Source organism: Leuciscus leuciscus (assembly GCF_965113295.1).
Source record: "Leuciscus leuciscus genome assembly, chromosome: 1".
NCBI lineage: Eukaryota > Metazoa > Chordata > Actinopteri > Cypriniformes > Leuciscidae > Leuciscus > Leuciscus leuciscus.
In genome coordinates this window covers 4,814,454-4,837,056 of record NC_138725.1, presented here as the reverse complement: position 1 = coordinate 4,837,056, position 22,603 = coordinate 4,814,454, and the positions used below count along the sequence as shown (strand labels likewise).

Below are 22,603 nucleotides of genomic sequence, written 5' to 3'. Positions count from 1 at the left end.
ATCCCCGGTTCCACCTGACCAAGTGTTGAGGTGTCCATGAGCAAGACACCTAACCCCAGCTGCTCCCGACGAGCTGGATGGCGCCTTGCATGGCTGACACCACCGTCGGTGTATGAATGAATGGGTGAATGTGAGGCAATATTTAAAGCGCTTTTGGTGGCCATGGGTCATGGGAAAGTGCTATATAGATGCAGTCCATTTACCATGCCCATCCCTAGTTATTTTATTGTTGCAAGAAAAAAAAAACTAGAACATTATTATTTAGTAGGGATGCACCGAATCCAGGATTCGGATTTGGATTCGGCCGGATCCTGGGCTTTTTGACGGGGTTCGGTTTCGGCCGAACCTTAGATTTTTTTTCCACAAAACCCAACCCTAGGCTTGCGCTACGCTGGTCAACGTACGTGAAAGTGTTTACATAGGACCGTTCGAATGTAGTAGAATTTGAAAATGGAACTCGTAAGCAAAAAAAGTTTTGTTTGGCAGTACTTTCAACCAAAAGAAGGCGATTCAAGTCGAGCTTTATGTTCAATTTGCAATGCCGATTTGTCTCGTGGTGGCAAGGACCCTAAGCAGTACACAACATCGCCGATGTTAAAACATTTGCGTCTAAAACATCCAAAAGAATACGAGTTGTGCATGAAGGAATCTACAGACAGCAGCCAAAATGCACCAACTTCAGGTACGGCAGCTGGACAGTCACAGCTAAAAACGTGTGCTAACCAGACGACCATTACTAGCTTTGCTAGCTCTACACCAAACAAACAGTGGCCCTCAGATCACACACGAGCTAAAGCCATTCATGCAGCAATTGGGAAAATTATAGCCATTGACTTGCAGCCCTATAGCATAGTGGAAGACACTGGATTCAACGAGCTACTCCATCTGCTCGAGCCACGTTACAAAATCCCCTCCAGGCGCTTTTTTGCCTGAAATGCACAAGTCCATCACTTCCCGCATAAAAGAACACGTTGCCGAAGCACATGCTTTAGCATTTACATGCGACATATGGACTTGTGAGTACACTACACAGTCCTACATCAGTGTTACCTCACATTGGATTGATGCTGATTTTAAGCGCACACATGCTATTCTTCAATGTGAAGCATTTGATGGAAGGACACACTGCATTAAACATTGCTGATGCACTGCAAGAAATTATCAAAGCGTGGGACATACCTGTTAACAAGTGTCACCTGGTCTTGAGGGACAATGCTGCAAACATGCGGAAAGCCATGTCCGAGGCAGGAGTTCCAAGTGTTGGCTGTTTTGCGCACACGCTCCCGTTGTGCATCTGATCGCACTGTCCAGGAAAACTGTTGGTCACTTTAAGCACTCTTCAAGTGCTCAATCAAGGCTTTCTGCTCTACACCAGGAGTTGGGGCTGCCAAATCACCATTTAATCCAGGACGTGTCAACACGATGGAATTCGACATATCTGATGTTCGATCGTTTAACAGAGCACCTTAAGAACATCCTCCATCAGAGTCCACCTCTGTGCATGAATATGTTGCATACCATCTGTTTCGGACACGTAGATGTTTACGGCACGTTTTTGTTCTGTTAAACGATCTGAGGGCCACTGTTTGTTTGGTGTAGAGCTAGCAAAGCTAGTAATGGTCGTCTGGTTAGCACACGTTTTTAGCTGTGACTGTCCAGCTGCCGTACCTGAAGTTGGTGCATTTTGGCTGCTGTCTGTAGATTCCTTCATGCACAACTCGTATTCTTTTGGATGTTTTAGACGCAAATGTTTTAACATCGGCGATGTTGTGTACTGCTTAGGGTCCTTGCCACCACGAGACAAATCGGCATTGCAAATTGAACATAAAGCTCGACTTGAATCGCCTTCTTTTGGTTGAAAGTACTGCCAAACAAAACTTTTTTTGCTTACGAGTTCCATTTTCAGATTCTACTACATTCGAACGGTCCTATGTAAACACTTTCACGTACGTTGACCAGCGTAGCGCAAGCCTAGGGTTGGGTTTTGTGGAAAAAAAATCTAAGGTTCGGCCGAAACCGAACCCCGTCAAAAAGCCCAGGATCCGGCCGAATCCAAATCCGAATCCTGGATTCGGTGCATCCCTACTAAATAATAATGTTCTAGTTTTTTTTTTCTTGCAACAATAAAATAACTAGGGATGGGCATGGTAAATGGACTGCATCTATATAGCACTTTCCCATGACCCATGGCCACCAAAAGCGCTTTAAATATTGCCTCACATTCACCCATTCATTCATACACCGACGGTGGTGTCAGCCATGCAAGGCGCCATCCAGCTCGTCGGGAGCAGCTGGGGTTAGGTGTCTTGCTCATGGACACCTCAACACTTGGTCAGGTGGAACCGGGGATTAAACCACCAACCTTCCAGTTTGTAGACAACCTACATGAACCACTGAGCCACTGCCACCCATGAGTACTCGAGCACTCGTTTGTGACAGCATATTTGTCTTGATATTTGTCTATTTTTCTGATTGGTTAGTGCAGCATTTGGGGCGGTACCTGAGATCTGATTGGCTATTGCAGCATTTGGGGCGGTACCTGAGATCTGATTGGTTATTGCAGCATTTGGGCAATATATTATTAATATAAAATATTATTTTTTATAATATAAATATTATAAAATATTATATTTATAATATTTCACAATATTACTGTTGTTTCTTTCTGTATTTTTGATCAAATAAATGCAGGCTTCTTTCAAAAATAGTAACGTGTCCAAACTTTTGACTGGTACTTACAGTACTATGCAAAGGTCTTAGGCATGAGAATGCTTTCAAAAATAAATTCACAAATTGAATTTATTTATGATTTAACTTCTGTTAACTAATTAAAATCAATATATGGTGTAACGACCCTTTGCATTTAAAACGGCTTTTGTCCAGGTACACTTGCGCATAGTTTTTCAGGTAGCTTTGCAGGAAGGTTTTTTTTTTTAAAGTAACTAAACATAAGTTATCTATTTTATTTGTCCATTAGTACTGTTGATAAATTGAGGAACATTTATGTTGAATAAATGTTAAAACAACTTCAACATGTAAATGTAGTGTTGAGCTCATAAATCACAGAGGTAATGTGAATCTTGTCTGGATGTTACAGGGACAGATGAACACGTGTGTGTTTATCCGGTGGAGAGTGGCTCATGAAGCTGAATGCTGCCATCAAAGGCTTTGAGTGAATATACTACAGAAATGAATAACAACAACTATTTGAATATTAAGTTATAGTTTATTTTAATTATTGTAATTTCAAACAGAGCTACAGCACGTTTCTGATTCTTGATTTCTGTGCATTTGCTGCAGATCTTTTGTGGTGGAGCAGGACCTGCAAGGAAAGATGATGGCGGCATTTGTGAAAAAAAGTGTTTTTGTCTTCTAAATAATACTGAAATCAAATGACATTGTGCGGTTGAAATGACTGCTTTTGTGTTATGTTTGTGCATTTTTGTAGGATCTGAAATGTCAGCAGGCTGGTGTGAGCACTGATGATGAGGAGCCCAAAGCTGAATCCTGGAGATGGTGCCATGGACGAGATCCTCCATCACTCCACCTGTCCTTATGAGACCCTCCATCACTCCACCTGCCCTTATTGCCTCAGATTGTGAAGCACAACACATCACGCAACAACCTCAGGCACGAAGGCACGGCTCACCTCAGGCGGTCAGCTGATTCATCAGAATAAAGCCTCAGAATGGGAACCGCTGTGTTGAGATAGCAGAAGGATGTGGGGTTCAGCGCCTGTAACCTACATATACAGTGAAGAAAATAAGTATTTGAACACCCTGCTATTTTGCAAGTTCTCCCACTTGGAAATCATGGAGGGGTCTGAAATCGTCATCGTAGGTGCATGTACACTGTGAGAAACATTTCATCCAGAAATCACAATGTATGATTTTTTAACTATTTATTTGTATGATACAGCTGCAAATAAGTATTTGAACACCTGTCTATCAGCTAGAATTCTGACCCTCAAAGACCTGTTAGTCTGCCTTTAAAATGTCCACCTCCACTCCATTTATTATCCCAAATTAGATGCACCTGTTTGAGGTCGTTAGCTGCATAAAGACACCTGTCCACCCCATACAATCAGTAAGAATCCAACTATTAACATGGCCAAGACCAAAGAGCTGTCCAAAGACACTAGAGACAAAATTGTACACCTCCACAAGGCTGGAAAGGGCTACGGGGAAATTGCCAAGCAGCTTGGTGAAAAAAGGTCCACTGTTGGAGCAATCATTAGAAAATGGAAGAAGCTAAACATGACTGTCAATCTCCCTCGGACTGGGGCTCCATGCAAGATCTCACCTCGTGGGGTCTCAATGATCCTAAGAAAGGTGAGAAATCAGCCCAGAACTACACGGGAGGAGCTGGTCAATGACCTGAAAAGAGCTGGGACCACCGTTTCCAAGGTTACTGTTGGTAATACACTAAGACGTCATGGTTTGAAATCATGCATGGCACAGAAGGTTCCCCTGCTTAAACCAGCACATGTCAAGGCCCGTCTTAAGTTTGCCAATGACCATTTGGATGATCCAGAGGAGTCATGGGAGAAAGTCATGTGGTCAGATGAGACCAAAATAGAACTTTTTGGTCATAATTCCACTAAACGTGTTTGGAGGAAGACGAATGATGAGTACCATCCCAAGAACACCATCCCTACTGTGAAGCATGGGGGTGGTAGCATCATGCTTTGGGGGTGTTTTTCTGCACATGGGACAGGGCGACTGCACTGTATTAAGGAGAGGATGACCGGGGCCATGTATTGCGATATTTTGGGGAGCAACCTCCTTCCCTCAGTTAGAGCATTGAAGATGGGTCGAGGCTGGGTCTTCCAACATGACAATGACCCGAAGCACACAGCCAGGATAACCAAGGAGTGGCTCTGTAAGAAGCATATCAAGGTTCTGGCGTGGCCTAGCCAGTCTCCACACCTAAACCCAATAGAGAATCTTTGGAGGGAGCTCAAACTCCGTGTTTCTCAGCGACAGCCCAGAAACCTGACTGATCTAGAGAAGATCTGTGTGGAGGAGTGGGCCAATCCCACTGCAGTGTGTGCAAACCTGGTGAAAAACTACAGGAAACGTTTGACCTCTGTAATTGCAAACAAAGGCTACTGTACAAAATATTAACATTGATTTTCTCAGGTGTTCAAATACTTATTTGCAGCTGTATAATACAAATAAATAGTTAAAAAAATCATACATTGTGATTTCTGGATTTTTTTTTTTTTTAGATTGTCTCTCACAGTGGACATGCACCTACGATGACAATTTCAGACCCCTCCATGATTTCTAAGTGGGAGAACTTGCAAAATAGCAGGGTGTTCAAATACTTATTTTCCTCACTGTATACATGTTTGTAGTTTGAATAAAGCTTTGTATCATGTGTTGACTTGTATATGCATTTGTTTATTGTGTGATGGTGACTTTCATTCATTCTTTTACTAATTTATTAATATTTCTCCTTGTTGTCAGTAAATAAAATATAATTATTGAATTAATGTTTTATTTAATTGTTTGAATGAAAATGTAGATATGTTCATTATTTACACATCCAGAGTGTATCCAATCATGCATAGCAATGTCATATGACATACATTACATTTTGTTTGTTTTATTGAATTATATCATTTTCAGTAAAAAGTAATATAATTAAGTATTGGTCAGCATTTATTGTTGTTATTATTGTATGTTTTGGGGTGGGATAACAATGCAATTCATTCTGGGGTAATATTAATTTTGAATATTAATGATACTTACATTTTCGAGTACGAAATCAAGGTTTCTCCAAAGGCGAATCTTCGCACAGCTGCCCTTTGTGCAGACATTACAAGCGCTGAGGAAAACCGTTCTAGGTAGGGCTGTTGAGTTACTGATGTTATGAGGTAAGTGTATATATATATATATATATATATATATATATATGTGTATATATATATATATATATATATATATTTATATTATGGGTTTGCATACATAATGAGAATATTATTGATGAATATCTTTATATATTTTCTTAAATAATTCATTATAATACATTTAAAAAAACATTTTTTTTTATTATTTATAGGCCAAGGCCTGAGGGATGAAACGAGAGTTAAATTCAACAAGAAAAAGAGTAAAACATAAAGCAGTTAGCCACTTTTGCTTGTAGATTGAAAATGTTTGGATATAAAATAAAGAAATTAACAACATATTCAAGAGATGACAATTTTGGAATTTCGTAATAAACATAAATAATATCGTTAAGGATAAAACGGTGGGTCACATTAGTAGGGTTAAATATAAGAACTTAAATCAACCCTAAATGTAATCACAAAATAAATGGGCAGCAGTTTCTTCAAAAAGACCACAACATGAGCAAGTTTAATCAATATCAAGATATTTACAGATAGATATTTAAAAGTGTTGTTCAAATCTTTTAAGTTTTTGCGCGTGTGATAACGCGTCGTAGGTCACATGATAACGTCAACATGGCAGATGTCCGGTTCGCATTCATACTCAACGAGATCTGGCTATAAAGTACCTACTCTTTTAGCGCTCATTAAGTAAGTAGGCTACTTATTGAAATTAAGTACCTACTCATTGAGTATGCGGTTTCGAACGCAGCCAGAGTCAGAGTCGTTTATTACATCAGAGTTGTTTTACGGATATAAAGTTTACCAGTTTATTAAGCACCCCCTGAAAGGGTGTAAGGGTCAAACAGGTCAATTGAGCTCAAAGGGAATTATAAATTAATTTATAGGGAATTCGAAAGAATCACTTGCCAATGACTCGTCCAGCGTTCATTTAAATAGGCCGTAACTTTCAGCTTTGCAGCGGATATAAATATCCAAACTAGTGAAAACACTATTTATGAGCAAGGTAATCAATCATTCAGGGGTTTTCCTTTGTCGGCGTTCGGGTTCATGATTGGCTGGCGGTCTCGCTTGGATTGATGTCGAAAACATCTGGATTGATGTCTTGAGTGGTCAATCACGTGGTGTGTTGGCGGATGTATGGAAAATCTTTGAATGAATGAATGAATGAGGCATTTATATAGAGCTTTCATATGTACACCCAAAGCGCTTCACAATCATATCAGGGGATCTCTCCTCAACACCACCAGTGTGAGCATCCTCTTGGATAATGCCACGGCAGCCACAGTACAACGGCGCCAGTGCGCTCACAACACACCAGCTATAGTGGAGAGAGTGAGTGAGAGTGAGAGTGAGAGTGAGAGTGAGAGTGAGAGAGCCAGTTCAGTGGATTGGGATTATTTGGAGGCCATGATTGGCAAGGGCCATTGGGTGGAATTTGGCCAGAACACCAGGGTTAGACTCCTACACTTTTTTTGTCTCATTCGAAGGACGGTGCTCATTGACAGTATAGTGTCCCCGTCACTACATTGGGGCATTAGGACCCACACAGACCACAGGGTGAGCGCCCCCTGCTGGCCTAACACCTCTTCCAGCAACAACCTGGCTTTCCCAGGAGTCTCCCATCCAGGTACTGACCAGACTTATGCTGGGTACACACCAAAAGATAATCGGGCTGATTTTGGGCCGATTTCTCCCCTTCCGACAATCCTAGCTATGTCCCGATTATCTTGATGGTTTAACAGATTATTTTATCAGATTTTCCCTTGGTGTGAGGTGTGTTAAGAGTGTCCGAACCTGCTCGGAAGAACGTCGGAGCCGCTCCGATCGCGAATCGTAAATATTAAACATGTTTAATATTTACGATCAGAAATCCTGATGTGTGGGGGGAACTCCGAGGACAAACACGCGCACGCTCTGGAGATTATCACGTGAAACGAAACAATATCCAATCAGAAAGCGAGATGATGGAAGACACGGCCATTCTCACACACACACACACACACACACACACACACACACTTGCAGGAAGCTTAATGTTAAGATTTAGTATTCATAAGTGTACATTTCGAGGAAACAAGCCTTTGTTTTTCATTTTAAGAGCAGAAATTTTACAATACCTAAACACAATATTGGGTTTGAAAAATAAGAAAGCTGCAAAGTGCGTTTCAATCTGTAAACATTTTCAAATTTTTGTTTAACTTTTAAGTTTGTCACTGTTTATGTATATGTCTTTTTATGTTTGTTTATCGGTTTTACTCTTTGTACCCCCCTGACTGTAATTGTATAATTCTTAAAATCAATTTAAAAAAAGATAAAAAATAAAGACAATAAAGAATGAATATATTTCTGTATAAAAGGTTATATATAATGGTAGGTACAATGGTTTTTTCACGTGAATTTTCTGTGAAAATCATTCCAAACACTATCGCAATTTCTTCCTGCATATCGTCCGTCATGCTTATTCTGAAGTCTCACGATATTTTGCGAGATTTCCTGTGTTCATAGTCGAGACTCCGGTTGAAAATCTGTTTGTGTGTGGTGTGCTGTCTTTGTCACATCATGGCACACCACACACTATAGGAGCAAAACGCTTAAATCTAGGATTTTTTGTCCTCATGTTTGTGGTCTGTCACATCTTGAAAATCTTATAAGATGTAAAAAATCTTTTGGTGTGTACCCAGCATTAGCCCTGCTTAGCTTTAGTGGGCAACCAGTCTTGGGCTACAGGGTGATATGGCTGCTGGCGTTGAAGTTGGAAGCGGGCTTTGCAGTCAAATCGTTGACCGAAACCTTACAGCAAAACTTACTTAGAACCAAGACGGAAGACGACTCTCAACGGAAAAGAAAAATAAACTAAGTAAGAGAAAGAAAAGTGAGGCGAAAGTAGTTAGATGGGTTGAATGAAGCGGTTTAACCCCTTCTGATCTTGAGTTGGGTTCTTTCGTCTGCTCGTCTACATGGTCACTCGTCTGTCTGGTTACTCCGTCATGGCCACTCCATGACAATGTATCTTCTAATGCATTCTGGAATCTTCTCTAGCGAAACTCTAAGGCACAGGTGTCAAACTCAGTTCCTGGAGGGCCACAGCCCTACAGAGTTTTGTTCCAACCCTGCTTCAACACACACACAAACACACACACACACACACACACCAGCAGTTTTCAAATAAGCCTGAAGGACTTGATTAGTTGATCAGGTGTGTTTAATTAGGGTTGAAGCTAAACTCTGCAGGGCTGTGGCCCTCCAGGAACTGAGTTTGGCACCCCTGTTCTAAGGCTTTGTTCGGTTCCTAAGATTTTAAACTCAAATGTTTGTCCAGCCTTCTGGATGAGTTCTGACCAATTAGTCTTTATTTGAGATGTGGCATTTTCTTCACCTCTCATCGTAAATCATGTGTTATCTGTGATCTCTTTACTCTCTAGCTCTAGCAGAGAGTACAGAGAGAACAGTTTAGACATTATTCCTATTATAAGAATACAAAACATTTTACACAGATTTCAGTTAAGCCATCTTCTGAATTATGAACATACAATCGTACTGATAGGAAACAAGAAACCATTTCATTCAAACATCTAATTGTTATAACAACTACATGATTTTCTCATCACAACATGATTTTCTCTATAACAATTACATGATTGATCAGAGCTTGGGCTCTGATTGATTGCTCCTGTCTGCCTCGTTGCTCCTTCTGCTGCTGTTGCGTTGGTTTGCGTCTGTAAGCTTTGTATATCTTTCTGTTTTAAATAATTATTTACTATCATTCCTTGTTGTTTATACTGCTAAATATAACTTACTCAACATCACACATTAACCTGAAATCGCTAGCTTAAATCGTTACTGCCATCCGTCCAATCTTTTTTTTTTTTTTTTTGCTCCATTTACGAGTTCATCAAACAACTTAGGTGAGTAGGATCAGTCAATAAACATGGTGAGTCATGTCATCTTCTCCTCTTATTGTCACTTGCACTTCATGTAACATGTTTAGCATAGCTTTCTCTGTCAGCACAGGATTTACATGTGATAAATGCAGGGAGATAGTCAGGCCGACGGGGAAGATTTCAGAACTAGAGACATGCATCCAAACTTTAATCGAGAATAGTAAGCATGAAAGGGCTTTAGGTACTGCTTTCAGACCTGCCAACCTGTACGCATTTTGTGTAGCGGATACGTATTTTGACTTCAAAGTACGCTGGTACGATTTGTCACTCTAAACTACACAAAAACCTGGTGATGCCTCTGTGCACGCGCAGTCCTCAAATCAAGCAACGGCAAAAGAAGAGTTCGATCAATCATAGCGCTGGGTTCATTCCCCAAATAGCAAGCGGGGATGATTGACAGATGCGTAAGGCCTATCATTAAAAAGAGACTGAAAATCGACACCAATAAAGAGTCCCGCTCGATCCCCCTTCCACTCCCACGGCCCACCGTCTGACTGATGTCATAAGCGAGGACAGTACAGTAGTCACGGTACCTCTGACTCCTGAAGGGAAATGGCCTGGGGTGGATGTGGAAAGTTGATTGTATTGAGTTAACTTAATCCTATGGATTCGATGATCACACAGATCGCATGGATTATCTTAAAATACTCCGTTATTCATGGTCACTCAGAAAAGAGGAAGACATCATTCAGCCATGCAAATAATAAAATGCTCAAGTAATGCTGAACAATAAATCTTAATAAACTTGAAATCACTATGGCTTAGTGATTATGAAAGTGCTGCGACTTGTGGATTACTGATAAGCGTGAGTGGAGAAACAGGCGTTTATTTATTCATTCTCAGTGTTGAGAAACGTAGCCTTTATGTGTTACATTATAGGGCCCTATCTTGCACCCAGCGCAATTGACTTTGTACACCGACGCATGTATCATTCCTATTTTGCACCCGCGCACAGCGGACTTTTCCCTCCACAGACGCACGTCAGTTAACTAAGAAATACACTTGCAGGTTTAGAAAACAATTCCGCCACTGACCGCGTTGCGCATGTTATTCAGATGCTATTTTAAGGGCGCATGCTTGGCCATAATCAATGTAGCGTGTGCACAACGCGCATGCACTTTGATTCTCTCATCTACACAGAAGCAGCTGTTCTCATTTTTGCAAAGCATACATTATTACAATAGATGGATAGATAGATAGATAGATGGATAGACAGTTTATTATAAAAGCATAACCTACATCTAGCATACACATTTACCCAAATTATCACACACCTGTTTAACCGAAGTTAATTTGGGTGTGTCACTTCTCTGTGTTTTACGGCCCTGACGAGAACGTCGGTCTCCTTGGCTGTGAACCGCTCCTGGCGCGCGCCTGGCAAATCCGCCGTTATAAAAGGAATCCGCTATAGAACAAGCGCGCCTGCTCTTAAAGGGAATGTGAGATGACGCTCTGATTGGTTTATTTCACGTTACGCCCAAACCACACCTATGAATAATGAAGCTACTTCAGACCAACCCATTTTAGATTTGCCCACAAAGTTACTTGCGTTTCGTGCTTGATACTTGCGTTTCAGATCGTTAAAATAGGGCCCATAGTGTTAATTATAACTAAAGTACCTAATTATATTACATATTTATTTTGTATGAAAACTAGTGCGTTAGTTACTTATGGATTAAAAAGTACCTTTGTCTCAGTGATGCGCGAGCTTTCTCACAAACACGGACGTTTTACTGTTAACACAACCCTCATTATATGTCGGATTCGTCTAACTTATACTTGATATTATTTTTAGAACAAGTAATTCGTTATGCTATTATTGGACTCCTGTCTATTCATTGTCAACTATTTTCTATAAATATGTTTGTATTGGCTAACATTTATTCAGCTAATGCGTGTCCTGTTTAAAATGTGCAATGTTCAAATGCAAAGACAGCACGTCACAAATAGAAGCCCTTTTCCCTGTGGTATTTAGTATCATATTTGGATATTGGAATAATAAATAAAGTAGCCTATCTTAATTGTACACAATGTTCCTATGGTTTTATTTTTCTTTCTTTTTTTTCTTTACTGTTTTCTATGGGTTTCTTAATTTTAGACTAGTTGACCAGGACACATTATCAAGTCAAGTCAAGTATATTTGTATAGCGCTTTTCACAATACAGATTGTATCAAAGCAGCTTCACAGTATTAAATTAAAATAATACAACAAGGTTTGTTTCAAGTAGAATTTATTGATTGATAAAATAAAATATCCCCAAAATATCCCCAACTGAGCAAGCCAAAGGCAACAGTGGCAAGGAACCGAAAAACTCCATCAAGTGACCTAATGGTGTCCTAAAACTCCATCAGGTGACCTAATGGAGAAAAAAAAAAAAAACCTTGGGAGGTTTATATGCAGTTTATATGCATACATTATATGCAATGCAATATAATGCATGCATTTCGTCGTCGTCGTTTGCTCTGGCCCCCTTCCTGTTCGCCGGAGTGATGAGATACTTAGTAGATTGTCATCACTCAATGGCTGGTTGTCTAAGTGGTGTCCGCAAAATAATATATAATTCATAGACAATTGGAAAGGTTTTTGGGGCAGACCTGACCTGTTGAAAAGAGATGGTATTCATCCCTCCTGGGATGGTGCTGCTCTTCTCTCTAGTAATATGGCACATAGTCTCAGAGCTCAAACATGACAATCTGGGCCTCAGGTCAGGAAGCAGACAGACTGGCTAAACCGACCGTCTGCTAGCTGTCTCACATCACCAAGGTCAGATAAATCCCATCACATAGAGCCTCTTTCACCTAGCTATCATCATATAGAGACTGTGTCTGTTCCCCGAATTATGACATACAAAAAACTCCTAAACCCATTCAAGGGTAAAATTTTTATTGATGTTCAACAAATAAAAAACAGATATAATACGGATGAACAAATGATAAAGCTTGGGTTGCTGAATATTCGATCCCTTACTTCAAAAGCACTCATTGTTAATAATATGATTACTGACTATAATCTAGATGTGCTGTGTTTGACAGAAACCTGGCTAAAACCAAACAATTACATTACTTTAAATGAGTCCACCCCGCAAGATTACTGTTATAAGTAATAAGGGGTTATCAGTCAAATACATTTTTACTTTTAGTTTTTCTTTTTTACACAACAAACATAAGTTACTGATAAACACAAGGCACATGCATGCATAACTTCTTGCATACTCAATTTATGTCAAATTTTTGTGAAGGAAGACAAGCATGTGAAGTTTAAGTGGGATATGATCATAGAAACCCCGTTAACAGGTTAAATGTCACTTTTCCCATTCCATGACTAGTAAAATAATCGCAATTTACTCTCTGTAAAATGGCGTAATTCGCAGGGTGATGGACACGGAGATGGGTAAAAAGGTTGGTGGCTACACATTCTGCAGATTGGGTTTAAGGGGGTCGCACACTGGACGAGAAGCTGCGCAATGCGTGTAGGACAACTCGAGGTATCCCACACCGGATGCGCACTTTCTCAGTTTATGGCCAGCAATATTATTATGTTTAAGGACATTATTGAATTAAGATAATCTGTACTATGCACTTTAGTAGGCTGTACAGCAAGGGAATTGGGGGACTTCCGGCACAATGGCGGAGTAAGGCAGTCGCTCGACAGGTGCTACTGCACCTTTCCTAAAACAAACTGGGAGACCACCAGATGATTTCTTTGCAAATGGAATTTCTGCATCTTGGAACTCACACATCAAACACACTAAAACAGAGAACTCATTACATCTCTGGGTAACTCTGTATGTGTTGTTTCTCCTACTGACACAACTGTGGGGAGCTTGTGAACGCCATACTTTGTTGCAGGCCACGGTGTTCGCAGACATAGTCGTGCCAGTACCACTTGCTTCATGGTGCCAATACACCATATACTCAAACGTTTTAAATGACGGGCGGGCATGTTCACGTAGCGTGCTGCGGGAGCGGCGCTGCTCCAGAGGGACGGTGCTAGCAAGTCGGACTCCAGGATATTCTGTCCTTCTCTGCACGGTTCTGCTTCTATGTGGGGATATTCATCTAAACCCCGGGCCTTTGAATTATCAAGATCGTGTGGACGCTCTACAATCAGCTGTTCCCATTCATGGGATGGAAGCGCCGCTGACCCACATCCAAGGCTCCACCGAGGGAAAACGAGGTAACCCCCTGACAAACTCTGCTCCTAAGTTCATTCCTGAGAAAATATTAACATCAGTGATCCACGCTAAGCCAGCAGCAACTGCAAATACTGCCGCCTCACTTAAACAGCAGCAAATGAAAATTTCAGACTGTGAATCACGCGAGCGTGCTTTGAAACCCGAAAATAAAGCCGAAGGGCATTTTCGGAGGACACTTAAACATCCACAGCATTGTTTCAAAGACTGAACAGATCGAACATTTGTTAACGGACTCAAATCTTGATTGTCTTTGCTTAACGGAAACTTGGTTAACTCCTACTACCCCCTCTTCTATAGTGAAAGTGTCGGGATACACCTTGTATAGACGCGACAGAAACAAGGATAAAGGCGGCGGTGTGCTGATTTACGTAAAAGATCACATCCAAAGTAAGCAACTGGACATCAGTGATTGTAACTTGGAGTGTGTGGGGACTACTATTACTTTATCTCCTCAAATGACTTTCTGTGTATTAGCAATTTATCGACTTCCTAAAGCTACTAATGATTTCTTTATTTCTCTTGGTAACTTACATAACAATGTGATGGAAAAGAAGTCATTCTTTTAGGTGACTTTAATTTAAATTGGTTTGAGAAATCATGTAGAAACAAACTTAAAGAAATAACAAAACCTTTTCAAATGACACAACTATTAAGTAAACCAACTCGTATAACAAGATCTTCTCAAACCTTAATAGATTTAAAATTGACAAATAAACCCGAGAGAATAATTAAACCTTATATCTAATCACAGAAATGTCTGATCACAATTTAACCCTAGTAGCTAGAAAATTTATAAAACAAGGTGAAAGAACAAAAATCAAATGAATAGTAAAATGTGTATCACATTCATCCCAAAGAAAGATTTACAACTGGTTGAAAAAGATTTAAAACAAACAAAGTGGGCAGACATCCTGGAGAAAGAAATCTTGTGAACAGGGCTGTCATGATCTTATGTTGGCTGTAAATGACATCTTAACCAAATATACAAAAAAATAAGCAAAGAAAGCCGAAATTTGCCATGGTTCAACAAAATTATTTGGGATATGATGAAAAAGCGAGATGTGGCGCTAAAAACATTTCTAAAATCAGGACTAACAACGGATCGATTTGCCTTTACAAGTAAAAGAAATAAAGTTACAGCTGAGTAGTGATTGATCATTGTCCGTTGACAACAATGATCAATCAATCGATTAGTGAGGGTATTTTTCCAGCAGCCCTAAAACCTGCGATTGTCAACCCTATATTTAAATCTGGAAACAAACAAGACATGAACAATTATCGTCCAATAAGCATCCTCCCCAGCTGCATCAAAAGTGCTCGAGAAGACGGCGGCGGAGCAACTTACTACCCACTTTGACTCACAAGCTCTCTTAAATCCAATACAATTTGGTTTCAGATGGAAATACTCAACAGACTCTGCCTGTTGCTATTTCCTGGAAACTATCAGGGCATATGTGGATCAGGGAAGGGTGGTGGGAGCAGTCTTCCTTGATCTGCGAAAAGCTTTTGATACTGTCAATCACCAGATACTCTACAGTAAATTAAATCAATATAGTCTCTCTGAGCACACCCAAAACTGGATAAGATCTTATTTGAGTGACCGACATCAGTGTGTACAAATGAATAACATCCAATCTGCGTTAAGAGCCACCTCGATGGGAGTGCCGCAAGGGTCTATTTTGTAGGGCTGTAATCTCCCAGTCGATTAGTCGATTATTTGGTCGATACGTTCTGGCTCGACCAAAATTCTGATTGGTCGATTTTTTGCCGCGTTCATTTCATTAGTTTTGCTGCGTTCATTTCATCAGTTTTGCTGCGTTCATTTCATCAGTTTTTCCGCGTTCATTTCATCAGGTGGAAAGCACTAATTACTAATGGGGGTGTTTTCAGAGCACCCCTGTTTCACAGGTAACAGTCTGTCTTCAGAACACCCCCCTTGTTTTCACGTCTTTTGGATTAGCCCAACCCACTGGAGAAGAGAGACAGATTGAAGAAAGTAGGCTACAGAAGGTTTGCTGAATATTATTATTTTATTAAAGTGGACGTGCCGTTTGTGTTTAAGAGTAAAAGCTTTAAGTTAATAGTATATTCGTGTCTCAGCCGCGAAGTTGAGCTCCTATGCAGCGGCGTGTGCGAGCTGCACAGAGCGGATGAAATGATAGTGTCTGTCAGTTATTATAATACTTATGACAAAAACAATGGTCTAAATTGTAAAACATGTGTAAAACATCGTTAAAATTACTTCAATCATTATATAAAAGGGCTATTCATGATAAAAAGCCTTTGCCAGTACCATCACTGTAATTAAAGTACAAAGTAAATATAACATTTTGAGTTTTGAAAACCTCATTAATATAATCAAATTTCTGCTCTATTTAAAATTATCCATAACATCGTTGCTCCCCCTTTGAGAAAATTTGTCACACTCGATGCGGAGAGAATTTCTAGAGCCACCAGGCGACAGTCAGAGGAGAGTGCAGCGTTCCAAGACGCAGAACCACATATGGTCAACAATCGTTCTCTTATAAAGCAGCGAGCCTTTGTAACACTCTTCCAAACGAAATTATTTCATGCACAAACTATAGTACATTTACACGCCTGACCAAACAGTGGTTATTATCAAAGCAAACCTGTACGCACTGAATGACTGTGATATGAACGATGTAACTGTGAGTGAGTGAGTGAGTGATAGATTCCTGAAGTGGAGAGTGTTTTTATGATGTGAGTGAACTAATGCTTCCATGTATTATTCTGTATTGTATGAACTTTTGTAAATATAACATCAACCTGTCCAGGGACTGCGGGTGGAAATTAGCATTTTTTGCTATAACCTGGCACATGACATCTCTTCTTTTTTAGACCAATGTTTTTTGTGCATTGTCCCTGAACAAAAAAAAAAAAAAAAATGTATGATTGTGTAGCACCCTGCTAAATTTATATATTGTTTATTTTGTGTTCTGTTAACAGAAATACAATATATCCTGAATTATGGGCCAGTTCAATTGTTCCTGGTGTGTAATACATTTTTGTATTAATACGTGTTAATGCAGTTATAAAGTGGAGTTGTTGAAATATCCTCTGTTGTGAGTAACCTTTGAACCCTCTGTCATTTTATTTTGTATTGGGTGTAGAGATGCGCGGATGGGCTATTATTTCATCCGCAACCGCATCACAAAACTCAACATCCATCCGCCATCCATCCGCACCAACGTTTTTGACCAATTTTCAAAACCGCACCCGCCCGCCATCCGCTGATTGGTGTATACATAATATTTTTCATTTGTTTGGTTCAACCGCCCGCCACCCGCCCGAATTTAATTCAAATATAATTTTTCGTCACGTCATCCGCCCAATCCGCGGTTTATCCGCGGAGTCCGCGGCTGTAACCGCCAACCGCGCATCTCTAATTGGGTGGCCAGGTGTCAGTTTTGTTTGTTATCCAATCAGTGCCATCCAGAGAGCAGTCGGGCAACCTATCGGGTTGTTGAGAGGGTGGGACTAAAAAAATTGAGCGAGACTGACAACAAGAGTGACGAGGAAAAGAGAACCGGAGAGATAGCTACGAGCTAAAGTTAGTCCTAAGTTTTGTATGATTGATATATTACTGGTCATCGAAGTTAAAAGCCAGGGGGGGATTTTTCTTGGTTTTTGTCAGTGTGTAACCCTGTTAAAATGTGAGAGTGAGCTTTGTTTTGGAGCTGGTTAAATGGGTCACGGAGATTCTACTGAAGTGAAACTAACGCCATAGCCTTGTGCGAACTGCTAATAGCCATGTGCGAACTGCTAATACATAGCCATGTGAGAACTGCTACTATGTAGCCAGAAATCCACTTTGTCGGCGAGTTTCTGATTGAGTATGGACATTGTGAACTAAAATGAAATTGACATTTTTGGACAAGATATAGTTAACCTCATTCGATTTTGTGAACTTTTGGCTAGTGTGCGTCAGATGCTGCCACCCATGTTGCTGCAATAGATGTGCTCAGGATTCGCACTGCAGGCCGGAGGTGTCGCGTTTGCACATGGACGAACGGAGCTTCAGGACGGGTTTCCTCATTGCGTATCTCACCATTGGACGGAACGGTTTGGATAGACGGTCACTATAATCTTTCTGTTACCGAGGAATCGTGAGTACAGACAATATTATTTGGACAGATTTCAACTGAGCTCCAACAAGCGCGCCAACGTTGTGGTACCACAAAACTGATACATAAAAGTAGAAAAAAAACCCCGGGGTATTGTTCATTGTCATTTCATTTGGAACATGAGGACATTTTAAAAGGTTAACTCACCTAGTTCTGAAAAAAACAATATAAATACATTTTGAGTATAACATTCAATCGTTGTGGTCTGATATTTAAGTGTGTGCGATTGAAATGTGATTGATTGTGATTTTAGTTTAGTTAAATTTTTTTTTTTTGCAAATAAGGGTTATAGTGGCTAAGTATATGTGCATGGGAGTTTTATGCTCACAGTGAAAAAAACAAAAAAACAAACACAGTATAGCTATATTTTAGCTAAACAGGCCTCTCTACACTCTAGCAAGAGTCGCATGCCTGAAGTTTAGTTGCTGTGAATACATCCTGATTTTAAATTCTAGTAACCTCTCACCAATTCATTCCCCATGCACATGATAAATCCTTAAAAAAGTGGAATTGTGTAGGAGGGTTACAATTGTACTGTACAATTAAATACAATAGGGCTGAAACGATTAGTCGACAATAAAAAATTGTCGACAAATATCTTTGTTGTCGAGTAGTCGTTTGATCCCACGTGACCTAATGTAAGGGCCTGCAATATCGTGATTTGACCGCTACGGCGCTGTAGCGCTAGAGTGTAATGCAGCCGTTACAAATGCTATTGCGGTAGAAGAAAACACAGCGCGAATTATGACGGAGTGCAAACGAATCCGAACTAGTAAGGTGTGTAAAGTTTCACAAAACTGCAAACCAAGAATGCTGTCGTATGCAATACAAGGCGGAACTTGCTTTTCACGGGAGCACAACATGCATGTTAAAACACTTAAAGAGGAAAAACCCGGCACGAGACGAGCCGGTGAGAGGTGAATATTCTCCAGCTGAAGCTAAATAACTAGCAGTAAATCTCTTTTTAGAGAATGCAATACTACTAATAATAGCAATAATATTAACAATAATAAAATAAGTACAGTAATGTGATGATTCATTTTTGCATAGAATAAAGCTTGATCGAGCTTAGGAGTCGGGGCTGTTTTTATTATTGTAGCTCTATTAGGTAACGTTATTACAGTCTTATCCCTTGCCTGTATTTTGTTACATATTCATGAAGACTTACAAAAGGAGATGTTATGAAGAATATCATGTCAGTTAATTTTTTATACTGTAAATTAAAAGGTGAATGAGAATGTCTCTGTCAGCTCAGCTCAATTGTCATATCAATTAAAAAAAATAAAAAAGATTCTTATAATAATTGTTTGCAGTTTAAGTGTGTCTGTAATGCAGCTGATCATTTTTTTTGTTTATTTTTTTCTATTGAAAGAGAACAGAATATTTAAACAATGCTTAGAGAGCATTTGTGTGTGATTTGAGTTGGACAGAAATCTGAAAACTTAAAGAGAATGACCTGTTTAGTTGCTCAAAGTTCATTAAAACAACCATTTCAAAAGCTGAAGTGATTTTCTTTTTTTATATTATAGTTAGAATATGTATAACTCCGTGTTTTAACTAATTGAAAAAGGCTGAATAATCGTTCCAAACGTACTGATTAGTCGGCGAAATAATCGATGAATAGTCGATTAATCGTTCTAATAATCGTTAGATTAATCGATTATCAAAATAATCGTTTGTTGCAGCCCTAAAATACAATAGTTGCTAAGTCTGCGATCTGAACACTTTACCTCAGAGCATCCGTTAACTGAATGAATTGAGAATCTAGGTCACCTGAAAATCCGCTAACATCAGCAATTTTCATTCAAGCAGCTGATTTCTGTAAATTCTCAGACGCCGAATGGCACCGCCGGTGTGTGTACACTCATAGAGAATGTGTTCGAATTTTAAAGACGTGCGCTTCTCGTCCGGTGTGCGACCCCCTTTAAGGAGATGTTTTCTTTGAAGCCGAAGAACTCCCATACCCATTTTTTCAGGTGTGGACAGAGTGTTTCACTCTCTCACTAAGACGAAATTCTTCTCAGAGTAGCTGCGCGGGCGCGGGTCCCAACGTCGTTTTATTTGATAGGTGTCAGCGGGTCTAAATTAACACAATGTCGATATTTCATGCTTTGAATATCACGATTATCGTCAACACCGGTATATTGCGACACCCCTATTGGTGATTTTAATATGTAGATAACGAAAAAGATGCATTGGGATTGGCATTTAAAGACATTCTTAAATCTATTGGAGTTAGACAACACGTGTCAGGACCTACTCATTGTCGTAATCATACCCTAGATCTAATATTATTACACAGAATCAATGTTGATGCCCTTGCTCAGCACATGAAAATAAACTACTTACCGTGATCTCAGACTGTGCTTTTGTGGTTTCTCCACTGCATGGATCTTCATGTGTTGCTTCAGGTGAGTTTTAATAGAGAAACTCTTTCCACACTGATCACACGTGTTCGACTTCTCTCTGCTGTGGATCCTCTCATGTGTTTTCAGATGTGATGACTGACTGAATCTCGTGTCACAGTGTGAACACTTGTAAGGTTTTTCTCCAGTGTGGATCCTCTGGTGCAGTTTTAAACAGTTCGCTGTAGTGAAAGTCTTCTCACACTCAAAGCACATGTACTCTCTCACACCAGTGTGAGTTTTCTGATGTTTATATAAATATTGCAGCAGTGAAAAACTCTTTCCACACATAAAACATGAATGCGGCTTCTCCTTCATATGAACTGTCAGGTGTTTCTTCAGGTTTGATGCCCAGAGAAATGTTCTGCCACAGTGATCACATGAGAATGGCTTATCTCTAGTGTGGATCCTCATGTGATTCTTAAGATAACTTTTGCATGAGAATCTCTTTTCACACTGATCACACATGAATGGCTTCTCTCCCGTGTGGATCATCATGTGTCCTTTAAGGTGTTCTGCTTGGGTGAAACTCTTCCCACATTGATGGCATTCATGTGGCTTCTCTCCAGTGTGGATCATCATGTGAACATCAAGTTGCTGTTTGTTTGTGAAACTCTTCCCACATTGATCACACGTGTGCGGCTTCTCTCCGGTGTGGATCCTCATGTGTACCTTCGCATCACTTTTAAAAGCAAAACTCTTTCCACACTGATCACACGTGTGCGGCTTCTCTCCAGTGTGGATCCTCTCATGTGTTTTCAGATGTGCTGACTGACTGAATCTCTTGTCACAGTGTGAACACTTGTAAGGTTTTTCTCCAGTGTGGATCCTCTCATGTTTTATCAGAGATGATGACTGACTGAATCTCTTGTCACAGTGTGAACACTTGTAAGGTTTTTCTCCAGTGTGAATTCTCTGGTGCAGTTTTAAACCGTCCGCTGTAATAAAAGTCTTCTCACACTCAAAGCACATGTACTCTCTCACACCAGTATGTGTTTTCTGATGTCTTTGTAAATATTGCAGCAGTGAAAAACTCTTTTCACACACAGAACATGAATGCGGCTTCTCCTTTGTATGAACTGTCAGGTGTCTCTTCAGCTCTGGTGCACTAAGAAAGGTTTTGCCGCACTGATCACATGAGAACGGCTTCTCTCCGGTGTGGATCCTCATGTGAACATTAAGACTTTGTTTGCATGTGAAACTCTTTCCACATTTATTACATGAGAACGGCTTCTCTCCAGTGTGAACTCTCATGTGAACATCAAGACTATGTTTGCATGTGAAACTCTTTCCACACTGAGTGCAGGTGAAAGATTTCTTGGCTCTTCTTTTCTTTAAAAATGTATGTTTAGTTTTTGAGCGACTTAAAGGTTTTCCTCCAGGTTGGATATGATGTTCCTCCTTCACTTCACTCAGTTCTTCACTCTCCTCCTTCACTTCACTCAGTTCTTCACTCTCCTCCTTCACTTCACTCAGTTCTTCACTCTCCTCCTTCACTTCACTCAGTTCTTCACTCTCCTCCTTCACTTCACTCAGTTCTTCACTCTCCTCCTTCACTTCACTCAGTTCTTCACTCTCCTCCTTCACTTCCATCGGGTCTGACATGAAAGGAAAAAATTATTAATTTCATTTTCAGTACATCAAAATAATTCAAAGAGAGGAATATAAAGTGAAGGACATGAAAGTGAGCCCTGATGTAATAGTAGAAAGTAGACAACTGTTATAAAATATTATGATAATTTGATGCCTTTTTATTGATTATATGTCCTTGAAACTTTCCATGAATGAGGTAAATTTATCTTCCAATTATTATCTTTAAAACGTTATAGGCCCGAATACCTTGTTTCTTTAGCAAGAACTATTACATTTATTTGATCAATGACACAATTATCTAACATGATATTAACATTAAAATATACAATACTGCCATATTTTGACACCAACTTTGAGATTGATATTTATTTGACTAAAACCGTTTGAATTATTAATGGCCGTTCACATTAGACTAGCCGTGACTCGCTCTGATTTGTAAGTGACCAGATTGCCACGCGTGAGCTGG

General features: G+C 39.9%; 3 protein-coding genes across 4 annotated transcripts in view; 2 read left to right on the top strand and 1 right to left on the bottom strand.

Moving 5' to 3' along the window:
• Nucleotides 1-22,603, top strand: part of LOC309494322 (uncharacterized protein) — a 243,868-nt gene that overhangs the window by 51,383 nt on the left and 169,882 nt on the right. The window lies entirely within an intron of this gene.
• LOC309494460 (uncharacterized protein) overlaps nt 1-22,603 on the top strand; it is a 310,444-nt gene that overhangs the window by 189,890 nt on the left and 97,951 nt on the right. Inside the window, exon 4 of the mRNA XM_082163833.1 lies at nt 11,902-12,187. The gene's annotated coding sequence lies outside the window, so the exon portion shown is untranslated. The remainder of the gene's footprint in view (nt 1-11,901; nt 12,188-22,603) is intronic.
• LOC309494303 (uncharacterized protein) overlaps nt 1-22,603 on the bottom strand; it is a 99,500-nt gene that overhangs the window by 2,856 nt on the left and 74,041 nt on the right. For both annotated transcript variants that reach the window (XM_082163573.1, XM_082163574.1), the window contains 2 exons: nt 20,489-22,142; nt 3,650-3,742 (listed from right to left, as the gene is read on the bottom strand). In XM_082163573.1, coding sequence (XP_082019699.1) covers nt 3,650-3,742; nt 20,489-22,142 — 1,747 coding nt within the window. The remainder of the gene's footprint in view (nt 1-3,649; nt 3,743-20,488; nt 22,143-22,603) is intronic.